Source organism: Anabrus simplex, chromosome 2 (assembly GCF_040414725.1).
Source record: "Anabrus simplex isolate iqAnaSimp1 chromosome 2, ASM4041472v1, whole genome shotgun sequence".
Lineage (NCBI taxonomy): Eukaryota > Metazoa > Arthropoda > Insecta > Orthoptera > Tettigoniidae > Anabrus > Anabrus simplex.
In genome coordinates this window covers 335,247,615-335,260,984 of record NC_090266.1, presented here as the reverse complement: position 1 = coordinate 335,260,984, position 13,370 = coordinate 335,247,615, and the positions used below count along the sequence as shown (strand labels likewise).

The 13,370-nt window shown below is 37.7% G+C and overlaps 1 protein-coding gene across 5 annotated transcripts in view; it reads left to right on the top strand.

Moving 5' to 3' along the window:
* CRMP (Collapsin Response Mediator Protein) overlaps positions 1-13,370 on the top strand; it is a 486,710-nt gene that overhangs the window by 309,426 nt on the left and 163,914 nt on the right. For all 5 annotated transcript variants that reach the window (XM_067140710.2, XM_067140711.2, XM_067140709.2 and 2 more), the window contains 4 exons: positions 308-418; positions 510-637; positions 8,099-8,278; positions 10,976-11,089. In XM_067140710.2, the coding sequence (XP_066996811.1) occupies positions 308-418; positions 510-637; positions 8,099-8,278; positions 10,976-11,089 (533 nt within the window). The remainder of the gene's footprint in view (positions 1-307; positions 419-509; positions 638-8,098; positions 8,279-10,975; positions 11,090-13,370) is intronic.

The following is a 13,370-nucleotide window of genomic DNA, read 5'->3' as shown; positions in this document are numbered from 1 at the left end:
CATAATATGAAGACCGTTTGAATTCAAGAGGACAAATTGGAAAAAATATTCATTTATAGGCTGAGAAATAAGAGATTGCAATAAATTATCAAGGGAAATGTTCAATAAATTTCCAAGTTCTTTGAAAATGTTTAACAAACAGCTGGGTAAACAATTGATAGGGAATCTACCGCCTGGGTGGCAACCCTAAATTCATATCACTGATGATTGACTGATTGTTATGAAAGTAATGAGGCATATATTTGTTAACTTCTCTTTTAACCTGCTTAATATGTTCTCTATATAGTTATTGTCCTCTCGTTTACAGGTGGAATTGATCCTCATACCCACTTGGACTTTGAAATGATGGGAGCAAAGACTGCTGACGACTTTTACCAAGGAACAAAGGCTGCCTTAGCTGGTGGAACTACAATGATAAGTTAGTTATTGATGTAACTGAACTTTCATCCTAGTTAAACATAATATACTTGAAATTTATGATTCTGATGCTGGTATTTATTCTTTTCCAGTTGACTTTGCTATTCCAAAAAAGGGCGAGTCTCTGATAGAGGCTTATGAAAACACCAGGAGGTTAGCAGATGAGAAAGTATGCTGTGATTATGGATTGCATGTTGGAGTAACGTGGTGGTCAGATAAGGTAAACAGCTGCTATAGTTTTAAAACTTTCCTCTGGGAATGCAGACTTTGAGGGCGATAGGATAGACTGTAAGCGGCTTTTACACCTTCCACTATGTACGTTACTTACGGGTAGATAAATTCGCCTTCATCCACAGATGGGCACATCTATGCCATTTGCCCATCATGAAAACATACCATATTTACTCATGTATTAGACCCCCCTCCAGTTTTTCGAGACGAAGAAAATGAAAAAAGTAAATCTCGCATAAAAGACCCCCTAACATAATTCGTCAGAAAACGATTCCGCTGCGAAGTGGGTACAAGCCTTACTGCAGCTCTGATGACCATCACACAAATTTGTGAATAGCTTTGTCCGTATGACCCACGCAATGAAAACACATGTCGAAGTCGTGCGGCACATCTGTATTTCTTAGTTAAATGTCCACCTCCATAGCGTAGGCCTACTACAGCTCTGATGACGTCGCATAAATAGGTGAACAGTTTTGTGTCTGACCTGCACAATTACATGTTGGTATTGTGGCAAAACAGTGCATTTTCTATTTCTTTGAGATATCCGATATTAGGAGGTTTGTACCTAACACAGAGAGTGCATTTATGGTGAGCTATGGTTATTTCAAATAGCATAAACTCTTGATTTCCTATTATACTGGTTGTCTGAGCATGCCATTATTCTAAGCTTTAGACTAGATCTAATGATTGTGGCCCTTCCACCGCTCCGTTTTAGTATCCTATCATTGTGAAGAAATGTGAAGCCTGGTGCAGAGATGCCAACTACTACGGATTGGAATATCGAGTCTTGAATGTTACGGATTTTAGAACTTCGACAGATTAAAACTTCCCTATAGGGCTAACTCATTTTATCATTTCCAAATGTGAAGTCATATACCGTAACTTGTGGGAGGCAAATGTGTTCTTTCTGAAAACTAATGACCCTCCAATCCAACTTTAATGTATATGTTTATAAGCATTGTGCAACATTTTCCATCTTTGCGAACCTAAAGACTCAATGCCATTGGCCAACATTTTGAAGGAAACGGCCTTGAGGAATTCCCCTCTTAATTATTACAGGGTCAGATAAAGCTTCGCCTACTCTTAATTCTCTGAGTTCTGTTTTCTAGACATATAGCCACCCATTCAGTCACTCTCTTGTCAAGTCCAATTGCACTCATTTTTGCCAGTAGTCTCCCATGATCTACCCTATCAAATGCCTTAGATAGGTCAATCACGATACAGTCCATTTGGCCTCCTGGATCAAAGATATCTGCTATATCTTGCTGGAATCCTACAAGTTGAGCTTCAGTGGAATAACCTTTCCTAAACCCAAACTGCCTTCTATCAAACCAGTTATTAATTTTGCAAGCATGTCTAATATATTCAGAAAGAATGCTTTACCAAAGCTTACATGCAGTGCATGTCAAACTTACTGGCCTGTAATTTTCAGCTTTATGTCTTATCACCCTTTCCTTTATACACAGGGGCTACTATAGCATCTCTCTATTCATTTGGTATAGCTCCTTCATGCGAACAATAATCAAATAAGTACTTCAGATATGGTACTATATCCCAGTCCATTGTCTTTAGTATATCCCCCGAAACCTTATCCATTCCAGCTGATTTTCTAGTTTTCAACTTTTCTCTCTTACCGGCAACCAGCATGCTTTGCACGACTAGCAAATGCTACAATACCAATATAAATGGGCCGTTATTGGACATTATAAATTTTCCAGCTAACTCATTCTTGGTTGCCAGCGTTTCGCCCTTGTGTGCTAGGGTGGGCTCATCAGTTGGTACCTAGCACACCTACCAATACACTGGCTAGTGCATACCGTGGAGGCCACTGAGTAAATTTACATTACCAATATAAATGGTCCGTTATTGGACATTATAAATGAGGGAATCTGAAATATTTGTCCCGAATGAGTAGGGTTCTGTCATCTAAGGTGCAATATTGTATGAATAAGGTCAATTCATTCTCGCTCTTCATAATGTATGTACTGCAGGTCAGTATATCTCCAGAAATATTATCACATAGGAGGTTTCGTCCCGGCAACGACAATATGCTGGAATGACTTGTAGCACTTTCTGGGCAGCACGAGCAAAAGGTGATTCATACCAATTCAAGCAAATGCTTTTACTTGCCAGTATTTGCTGAAAATGTATGCTTTTACTTATTGCTTGTACTTGTAGTATATTCTACATTTACATGCATATATCCCAATATCTAATTCGCCACCAGAACTGTAAGATGTTCCCTCTGATCAGCTATCATACAGTGTTGTAATTATCTATATCTCCTAATTAATTTACGCTCTGCATACTGCATAAACATTACATGTCTTGCATATAGTTTAAGCATACATGCTTATATAATTTGTGAAGGACATTTTATAATTTTCTGGTGCATTCAAGTTCTATTTTACCAGCCTTGTGAACATTTTATGAACAGCAATAAACTGTGATATTTTATACTTTTAATCTACTTTGAAGAGTGCTGTTATAGTTCTGAAGGATTATTTATTCATCTAGCTGAGGGTGACCCACCTCAGTTGAAACTAGAACTAGTTTATTGGGGTGTAAAATATAAGATTTGAATTTATATCTTTGTGTATTGATCAGGTGGAACGTCCCCCTCCTTTGAATTTAGATACCAAATCACACATTTTACTGGCACACTCCAAACAGATTGGGGCAAAGGTTCTTTGGGTCTCACAGTAAACACAATATCTTTTTTTATAGTTTATCGTTTGAGGGTTGTGGTTTTTCTTCCAATAATCTCATTTGTGGTTACAAGCTCTCACCTCGAATATAAGATGAAATTTATTCACTCTTCTCTCCAACTGCACTTTCACAAGAGAGGAGGCGGGATCCAAAGGATTATCTTTGAAGGCATTGACAGCACTGATGTGCAAGACCCTGTAGAAAATAGCCATGGGCCACCTCTCTGTTTATCATCCAGTGCAGTAAACCACTTCTCCCCCCACCACATACTTTTTGTCCAAGGTGTCTCCGCCTCCTTTGTTGCAGTTATTGTACATTGTGATTTCAGACTTATTCATCTCAGCATCAATTGCACTGTTGTGGTTCTCAGAAGACAAGAGACCGGGCGAGTTGGCCGTGCGCGTAGAGGCGCGCAGCTGTGAGCTTGCATCCGGGAGATAGTAGGTTCGAATCCCACTATCGGCAGCCCTGAAGATGGTTTTCCGTGGTTTCCCATTTTCACACCAGGCAAATGCTGGGGCTGCACCTTAATTAAGGCCACGGCCGCTTCCTTCCAACTCCCAGGCCTTTCCTATCCCATCGTCGCCATAAGACCTATCTGTGTCGGTGCGACGTAAAGCCCCTAGCAAAAAAAAAGAAGACAAGAGAATTAAAGCTCTCCCCTTCTTTGGGACGTCTGATAACAAAGTAATGTCTCTAGTAGATCCAAATACAGATGATCCTAGTTCTCCCGAATTTGATGGCAAAAATGCCAGTGGAATTGCATGTTTATTCTTTTAGGGAGGTCTTATGGTGAAAGACTTCACCATGTCTTTTCAGACATTTCACGACTTCTGTGTAACCAAACCAGTTAATCTGCGGTTATATTTCCGTTAGATCCGTACAGGGGAGGATTGAGTCGAAGAATTGCCTGGGTAGGTTTCGAATGACAGTGTTCTTCTGCACTAAGTGTTGACCCGTCAGAGTTCTTAACCACAGTATATGTACCCATTGTAGGTAGATCAATTTTAGCCCGTACTTTCATGGCTTACTGGGCTATAAATCTTGAATCTACATCTTCCCCCTGAAGCTGACCAGCATCTCATCAATACTTGCAGAGGACCCAACACTGAACGCACTCTTGACAGTTCCTGGCAAATGAGTCATAAAATTGATGCTGTAGGATCGAGCTTCACTTCTGTCGTCAAAGTTGTCAAATCTTAGATTTGAGAGAAAAGTTTATACAGTAATCTGTTCCTACTCATTATGCAGCAGAATATTTCTCTCCCGTACCATCCGTCACAAAAACTGACTTTGTGCCTGCATGATTGGATTTGAAAACTGCAGGGTAAAATAACAAGTCTACGAAGACTTTCAGCTCTGTCATGTCTTCATTTCTAAAGTCTGTTTGTGATTTACACTTGCTTCTCTCTGTGGTGAGTTTAACATTTGTCCATTGAAGATGATTTCATACAGGTATGGGATCAGCTTCATTACCAATTTGAGCTGCGCGTTGTAAAGCTGGAAGTCTCAAAATATTGTGTTTCAGTGTCAAAGAATGCTTGGGGATGCAGGGTTTTGATGACCATTTATATTGATTTTTCCCATAATAAAAACAAGGTTGAACTACATCATGATTACTTTTGACGGAAGATTTACTCCCACAGTTTGCTTCTGCCTCATTGTTCACTGCACTACGTACCAATTCCTCATTATTTTCACTGTTTCTGGAAGCAATATTGTCTTCACAACTGTCTCCAACACTACAGTCCTCTTCGAGCCACTCCTGCACAATTTTAGTAAAGCTTTTATTTGTAACACATGTTCTGGAAGTATCCATATGAGTCTTATTTGTGACACTAGTTCCTGCAAGACTGTTCTTATAATAAGCATCCTTCATGAAGTGTTATCACTGAGACTGTTCTCTTCACACCCACTGATGAAGTAAACGCCAAGATCCAGTCTCATGGGCCACTTGCACGGGATGTATCATGACTGATCGCTGGGACAGTTCACTTCTCATCCACTGATAATGTAAATACCGAAGTCCGGTCTAGCAGGCTGCTTCCAGAAGAGCAATCACGACTGCGTCTTAACCTTGAACTTGTTATGGTCATACTATGGAGGAGAAGTTATTTTCACAATATAACAATAAGGTAGCTTGCAGCACAAGTTGTTGCAACAGCAGAGTTTCAAGTAATAAATTACTCGTGCATTGGCAGTCTTGGTGACCAGACCTCTGTACTTGAGGGTTAAAATTTTCCCAACTTTTAAATTCAGTGTAGAATGTAATTTCATTATCTTTTTCATTTTAAAAGACCCCTTTGATAAAGACCTCTGTACTTGAGGGTTAACATTTTCCAGACTTTTAAATTCAATATAGAATGTTATTTCATTTTCTTTATCATTTTAAAAGACCATTTGATAAAGATTTCATAGAAGTTGTTTGTCCTTATGTCGTTTGGTACATTTTAGTAGTTCCTATTTGTTAGAGTGCATGAATGGTGATCAGTAGATCATGATCCAGATGTTTATTTATTTATTTGTGTCTTTATTAAGTGGCGAAGTTAGGGCTCTTGGTCCTCTCTTACACTTAACCACATACAATTTTTTATTTTTAGAGTATTAATCTAAAATATCGTTGTAATCAATTACTGTTATTGAGATATGTAAGTCAGATAAGGAATTACAATAATACAATTAAGGTAAATACTGATGAAAAATTATAGGATAAATAGAGAGTGGATAATAACAAAAAAATATCAACTTATAACCTAAAGAATATATCTAAAACTAGCTTAAAAGAAAACTTATTCAGAAGGCCTACAGGGGTTAAGTCGGATTTAAAAAGAATCTCCTTTGAAATTCATGGTGTGTCAGTGCTTTTGAAACATGTCCTTCTGAAGCGCATATCTCAAACTATAAAATAATGAATAAATTGAACTCAAGAATCAGTTCTACAGTAATTGGAGACCTTACTATATTGAGGCACTTGAGAACCAGATCATAATTTTATTGAGATCGAGAGAATAATTTGAGGTTAATGGAAAATGCTTGGTACACTTCAGACCATCTTCAGGTTTTATGTCTGTATCTGGTGTTAAGCTGTTGAGTAAGATATTTCTTGTTGGGTTGACGTTCCTTGGAATTTTATCTATGGAAAGGGACTTCTTTCACACTTAGAATAAAGCCAGTGGAATTGCAGCTTTAGGTTGTGTATAGTGTCATTTTATAGGGTCGATGCATAAGTTTGTGCGGTATTCTTTTGGGTTGGCAACAATGCGGCATGAAGGGATTGCTTATCGTTATTCCATTGTTTTAACTGAGTTTGGAGTTTGTGTGTTTAAAACACAGGTTTGCTTGATTGTGAATGTATTATTTGTGTATTTCAGACAAACGGATATGGGATGTAAAGTTGAGAAAAGTGAGCATTTCCGACACATTTTACTCTTTGAGTTTAAGCGAGGATCCAGTGCATCAGGAGCTGCGAGAACAATTTGTGAAGTGTTCAGGAATGAAGCATTTGCTGAAAGAACAGCACAAAAATGGTTTTCCCGCTTTCGAGCAGGACGGTTTGACTTCTGACGATCCACGTTCTGGAAGACCTTCAGATTTTGATGAAAATCGCTTGGATGAGTTGCTTCATGAGAATCCTTGTCAAACAACGTGCAAGTTTTTTAATGTGATCAGTCAACTATTGTACGCCATTTGCATTTCGATGGGTAAGGTACAGAAATTGGTTATGTGGATACCACGTGTGCTAAGTGACAGTAACAAAAATTGAGTAAACATCTGTTTGTCATTGCTTGCCCGACAATAGCTGGCTTGTGATAGGCACGAAGCATTCCTTTCGAACATTGTCACCGGTGACAAGAAATGGTGTCTGTATGTCAACATGAAGAAGAGAAAAGAGTGGCTCAGTCCATCAAAAAAAGCAACTCCCCATGGCAAAGATAGTGCCCATCCACAGAAAATCGTGTGTGTTTGGTGGAACAAAGATGGCATTCTTCACAATGAACTTCTTCCGAAAAACGTAACGATTACCTCTGCTGTGTATAGTGACCAGCTAAGACAACTTGCCGTTGCTATCGACAACAAAAGACAAAGGCAACCAGTCTTATTGCTCCATGATAACGCTCGTCTGCATACAGCACAATTGACCAAAGGTGTGATTGTTGAACTTGGCTGGGAACCTCTTCCTCATCCTCCATATTGCCCTGATCTTCCTCCCCTCAGATTTCCATCTTTTCTGCTCTCTTTCTAACCACATTCAGGGGCAAGTGTTTCCTGATGAAGCTTCTTTCTCTTGATGACCAGTGGCTACCAGATTTCTTCCAGTCAAAACCAGAACAGTTCTACAGGCGAGGCATTCAACTGCTACTTGAACGTTGGCAGTAGGTCATAGAAAGTGGAGGTGAATACATCTCTGAGTGATTGTGAGTTACAGTGCGTGACATTAAAATAAAATAAAATAACCGCACAAACTTTTGCATCGACCCAATAATTGTCTATTTTCTGTAAAGATTTTAGGTTTTCTAATAATGAGTGAAGCACTGACAACATTCCAAGATATGTTAAGTTATAACCAATATTACAGTACAGTATTTTCATCTGATTTCTTACAAAATGCTGAAGTAGTATAAAATACAAAACTTACAATTCAGAATGCAAAATTTATTACCATTAATAGTAGCTAATTTTTAGAACAAAAAATGTAATTAAATGTATGAAACTTGCATCTGATATATTTCTTCAATTTCAGGTGAAAGAAGAAATGGAGTTGCTTTGCAAAGAACATGGAGTTAACTCATTCAAGATGTTCATGGCATACAAGGATGTGTACATGTTAAATGATTCAGAACTTTATTGTATTTTTGACAAGTGTAGAACTCTTGGAGCAGTTGCACAAGTTCATGCTGAAAATGGGCACATAATAGCTGAGGTAAGTTTACACATACAGTAGTTTCATGATTCTGAAGCAATCCTTAGGAACATTTAAATTAATATTGATGAAAATGTTATTGAGAAGTATTTGGAACTTGAATAATTTCATGATTTCTGCTATAATACTTCAGCTTCTTCAACTTTCAGTATGAAGTTGTTTAGAGATAGGAACACGAAAAGGAACACGTAATAGGATGAACACAGTGACAAGTCAGTGTAGGAAGAGGAAACAAGGACAAATATGAAAACACATGGACAATCTCCACTTCTTTACACACTGCCATCTTCAAATGATGGGTTCTTTCCTAGTCATTTTCTGTTTTTCTACATCCTTCTCTTCTCAAACCTTGATGAGCTCGTTTCTGCTTCACAGCTTCATCAGGATGGCGGGTATCAACACTCTTTGAGGGGCCATCTTGACAGATCTACAGTCTTGATGCTGAAAATGTAGGATAGGAAGGAAGCCAGATAAGTACAGGAAAAAGGGGAAGAAAAAAAAAGATAAAAACTAATACAGGTGGTAAAAGTTTAGGACGCAGGTCAAACACAAAACTTTCAGAAAGTTAACTACAGGGTGAATGGATTATCTGTGCTGCGTGTACAGTCCCTGGCCATATTATTAGACGCACCTTGAATTTTTAACATACTAAGAGTTTAGGAGGTATAAAAAGCTACCAAGATTATTTTGATCTAAATGAAGGGATTTAATTTCTTCAAACATTGCTCATAATAGATCCCAGGGAATCACTGGACAGGTGAAAGTCTATTATCTACTATATATTATTATGTACCCTTGAAATCTGCTCCTAACAATAAATAAATAAATAAATAAATAAATAAATAAATAAATAAATAAATAAATAAATAAATAAATAAATAAATAAATAAATCAGCAGGGATGGATGAAATTAGACCTGAAATGGTGAAGTATAGTGGGAAGGAAGGGATGAAATGGCTTCATAGAATAATATTAGCATGGAGTGTTGGTAAGGTACCTTCAGATTAGACAAAAGCAGTAATTCACCTATCAGCTAGTGAACAGGATGGAGTGCAAAAACTATTGAGGTATCTCATTGATTAGTATACCAGGCAAAGTATTCACTGGCATCTTGGAAGGGAGGGTGTGATCAGTGGTTGAGAGGAAGTTGGAAGAAAACCATTCTGCATACCTGCCAAGTATTCCAGTTTTTCCATAAATTTTGAGTGTGTGTATGGATGAATGTTATTGTACAGATTTTGAATATCCGCGCTCGTTTTCGCTTTCTGCATCTAAATTGGATTTGTTTGACTTTCGATAATAGCTGAAATTTGACCGGTAAATGTATCGATTATCACCGTGCTTTTGTCACCTGTTCGACCTCAACAGCTACTTCATTCACTCATCACTGAGATGTTCCCAAACAAGTAGCCGGCTGTAATTTTGAAGAAAATAAATCAGTGAAAAGTAGCAGGCTGTGAATTTATATATAACTTTAGTAATTGTGTCGTGCTTCATAGCAGTTGAAAGGCTTTGTTTGTGTGTGGGTATGAGGTTATGAGTAACATTGGCAGTTGTTCTGTAACTCGGGGAATTGTGTGATGAATTTGCAAGTGATTTAGTATTTTTAGTGGTGCTCGTAATGAGTTCAACTAAGAAACAAGGCATGTTCTGCTGAATTTCCTTCTTTTATACGATCACAGAAAGGTGAAACATTCGCATTCTGTTCCATGTGCTCATGTGATATAAACGTTTCTCACAGAGGTAGAACACATTAAATCACATTAAATATGTTAAACACGTCTCCAATACAAAATTTAAGGATGGCAGTCAGAAAATTACCTCTTCTGGAGCCGACCTTGATATAGTAAGAGCGGAATGCTTGTTCATTTCATTTTTAATTGAACATAATATCCCGTTAGTTGCTGCCGATCATGCTGGTGCTCTGTTTAGGAAAATGTTTCCAGGTTCAGAAATTGCAAAAAAAAATATGACTGAGGTCGTACGAAGACCACACACATTTTGAAAGAAATGGCAACAGATTCAAGAAGTGAACTCGTTGGTTACATGCAATGTGAACCATTTTCTTTAGCTACAGATGAGTGCAGTAATAGTAATGCCAAGCTTTACCCTATTGTCGTCACCTTTTTGTGGCAAAGCAGGAGAAGATAGTTTGCTCATTGTTGTCTGTCCCAGCCTTGGTGGGTGATTGAACAGGACATAATACTGGTAATTTCACAGTTAGTGTTACAAAATACCAATTCAAAAATTGTGTAACGTTCTGTTCTGACAATGCTCCAGTCATGATTGAAAAGAAGAATGGAGTTGCTGTGGGCAGCTTTGAAGATTATTATTTTGTTGTAATTTACCATTTTATCCTAACCTAACATCACCAGAAATCTGTATACAGTATTTTGATGCAGTGTTAAATCGTTAGCATAAAAAGCCTTACAGCTGACACGAGTATGTATTGAAATGACAAAGTTATTTTTTTCTCCTCATGCCTATACAAAATATTTGGTCATCAGGAAATATTTGCTCACATAATTCCTTGTTGAACTGCTCCATCAAACAACTTGATAATGTTATACTGTCAAATACTGTACTCTTTGCCATAGTTTTCAATTGGAATATCTCTCTGACCAATTACGGTATTTTGTTTGGTTCTGTCTTCTGTGAGTTGGAATTTTATCTACGAGGTGAATTAATCTGTTGCAGAATGTCAAGAAACTCCTTGCAGCTGGTGTTACTGGTCCAGAAGGCCATGAGCTGTCACGCCCAGAAGAAGTGGAAGCAGAAGCAGTGAATCGAGCATGTGTTATAGCAAATCAGGTAATTTTTATTTTATTAAGATTGTTGCATTGATGTATAATCTAATAGTACTTTTGAATTTGGCAGAGTTGACCTCATTATTTCACATTTCCATGTAGTATATTATTTATTTCAGTTTTGCTCCAAATGTTGTTGTATGGCATTGCATAAGAGGTATTTTGGGCTTGTTGCTTGTTTGTTGAATTGGAATTTTTTTCATTTTCCAAACCTTTCTTTAAATCTTAGTTGCTTATGAAGTTTCATAGAACTTCTTAATGTCAGATTGAGAATTCGTGGAGTGTCAGCATGTCAGATATTTTTTGCTTTGAATAGTTTCACCATATTTATGATAGTTATAATAATGCTTAATTTTACCTAGTTCCCTCATTTATAACTCTGTTTCATTAAATTAGTTCTTTGAATTGTCTTGTATTTTCCGCAGAAACCTAGGAATGGCACACTCACGGAAGATCTAAAGGATAAATTGGAATTCCTGCTTAAAAATTGTCCCCCCCCCCTTAGTTCCACAGTTTTGATACAGAGTACATTTGTCACAGTTTATTATAGTTTTGATACTCAGTGTCATGGACAGCTGTCTGATGGTGCCATACTTCATGTGTATGCTTATACACCCACCTTCTTTCACTCTTCCCATTACTCTCGTGCAGCTAATTTGAGGAAAATATGGTTCCTCATCTTTTAACTCAATTTTTCCACTACTCGTCATCCATCACCATGTTCAAGTCCTTGTCTTGTTGTTTTTTGCTGTTTTTAACTAGGTCCATTCATTGTAATATGAATCTTCCTCAAACTAGAGGGAAGAATATTCTAGACGTGGTGCTGGTAAAACCAGATGGGCTATGTAGAGAAATCGAAGTAATAGATGGTATTAGTAATCATAAATTTGTTTTGTTTTTTCTTTTTGTCAATTTGTTCAGGACGTCGACCTATAGAGATCTTTTGCCTTTGCTTGCACCATGTGATATAAACCTGCATGTAATTGGAATGGAGAAAGTGTAGTGTTGAATGTAAGGAAGGGAACGTTAAGGACAACACAAACACCCTGTCCCCAGGCCAGGGGTATTAATGATTCACAATTAAAAACCCCTGACCCAGCCGGCAATCGAACCTGGGGCTGCCGGGTGACAGGCGGACACGTTGCCCCCTACATCACGGGGCCGGACTGTTTTTGTCTTAGTTAAAAATAAATGTGATAGAGAGGAAGATCTTAAAAGTAGGACTATTAGGCAGTACCATATGGCTGATAAAGCAGGCTTGAGGGAGTTTAAAATAAAAGTAACTATGATCAGTGGAAAATGGTAAATAAAAATGTAAACAAGACTCTGGGATGGGTTTAAAGTAATTTTTGAGGAATGTGAAATCAGGTTTGTACCTTTAAAGGTGTTAAGGAATGGTAAAGACCCATTATATTATAACAGAGAATAGAGAGACTAAGAAGGAGGTATAGGTTGGAAAGAAATAGTTAGAAATGGCTGTGGAAGTAAGGAGAAATTGAAGGAACTTGCTAGGAAATTGAATCTAGCAAAGAATTCAGCTAAGGATAACATGATGGCAAGCATAATTGACAGTCATTCAAATTTGAGTGAAAAATGGAAGCGTATGTAGAGGTACTTTTAGGCAGGAAAAGGTTCCAAGGAAGACATTCCAGGAATCATTAATGAACAATGGAAGTGTGTATGAGAGGATCTTCAAAAGGCAAAATTATTCATTTAGCAGTATGTAAAGATTGTTGGTTACAAGGATACTGTCTAGATAGAGGAGGTGACTAATACTAAAGAAGTATTAAAATTTACCTATGATAACGATATTTACAACAAGATACAAAAGTTGAAAACTAGAAAATCAGCTGGAATTGGTAAGATTTCTTGGGATATACTAAAGACAATGGGTTGGGATATAGTACCATATCTGAGGTACTCATTAGATTATTGTTTTCATGAAGGAGCTATACCAGATGAATGGAGAGTTGCTATAGTAGCGCTGTGTGTATAGAAAGGAAAGGGTGATAGACATAAAGCTGAAAATTACAAGCCAGCCAGTTTGACATGCATTGCATGTAAGCTTTGGGAAAGCATTTTTCCTGATTATATTAGACATGTTTGCAGAATTAACTTGTTCGCTAGAAAGCAGGCAGTTCAGGTTTAGGAAAAGTTATTCCTCTGAAGCTCAACTTGTAGGATTCCAGCAATATGTAGGCGATATCTTGGATTCAGGAGGTCAAATGGACTGTGTCGCAGTTGACCTGTCTTAAGGCATTTGACGATCATGGGAGACTACTGGC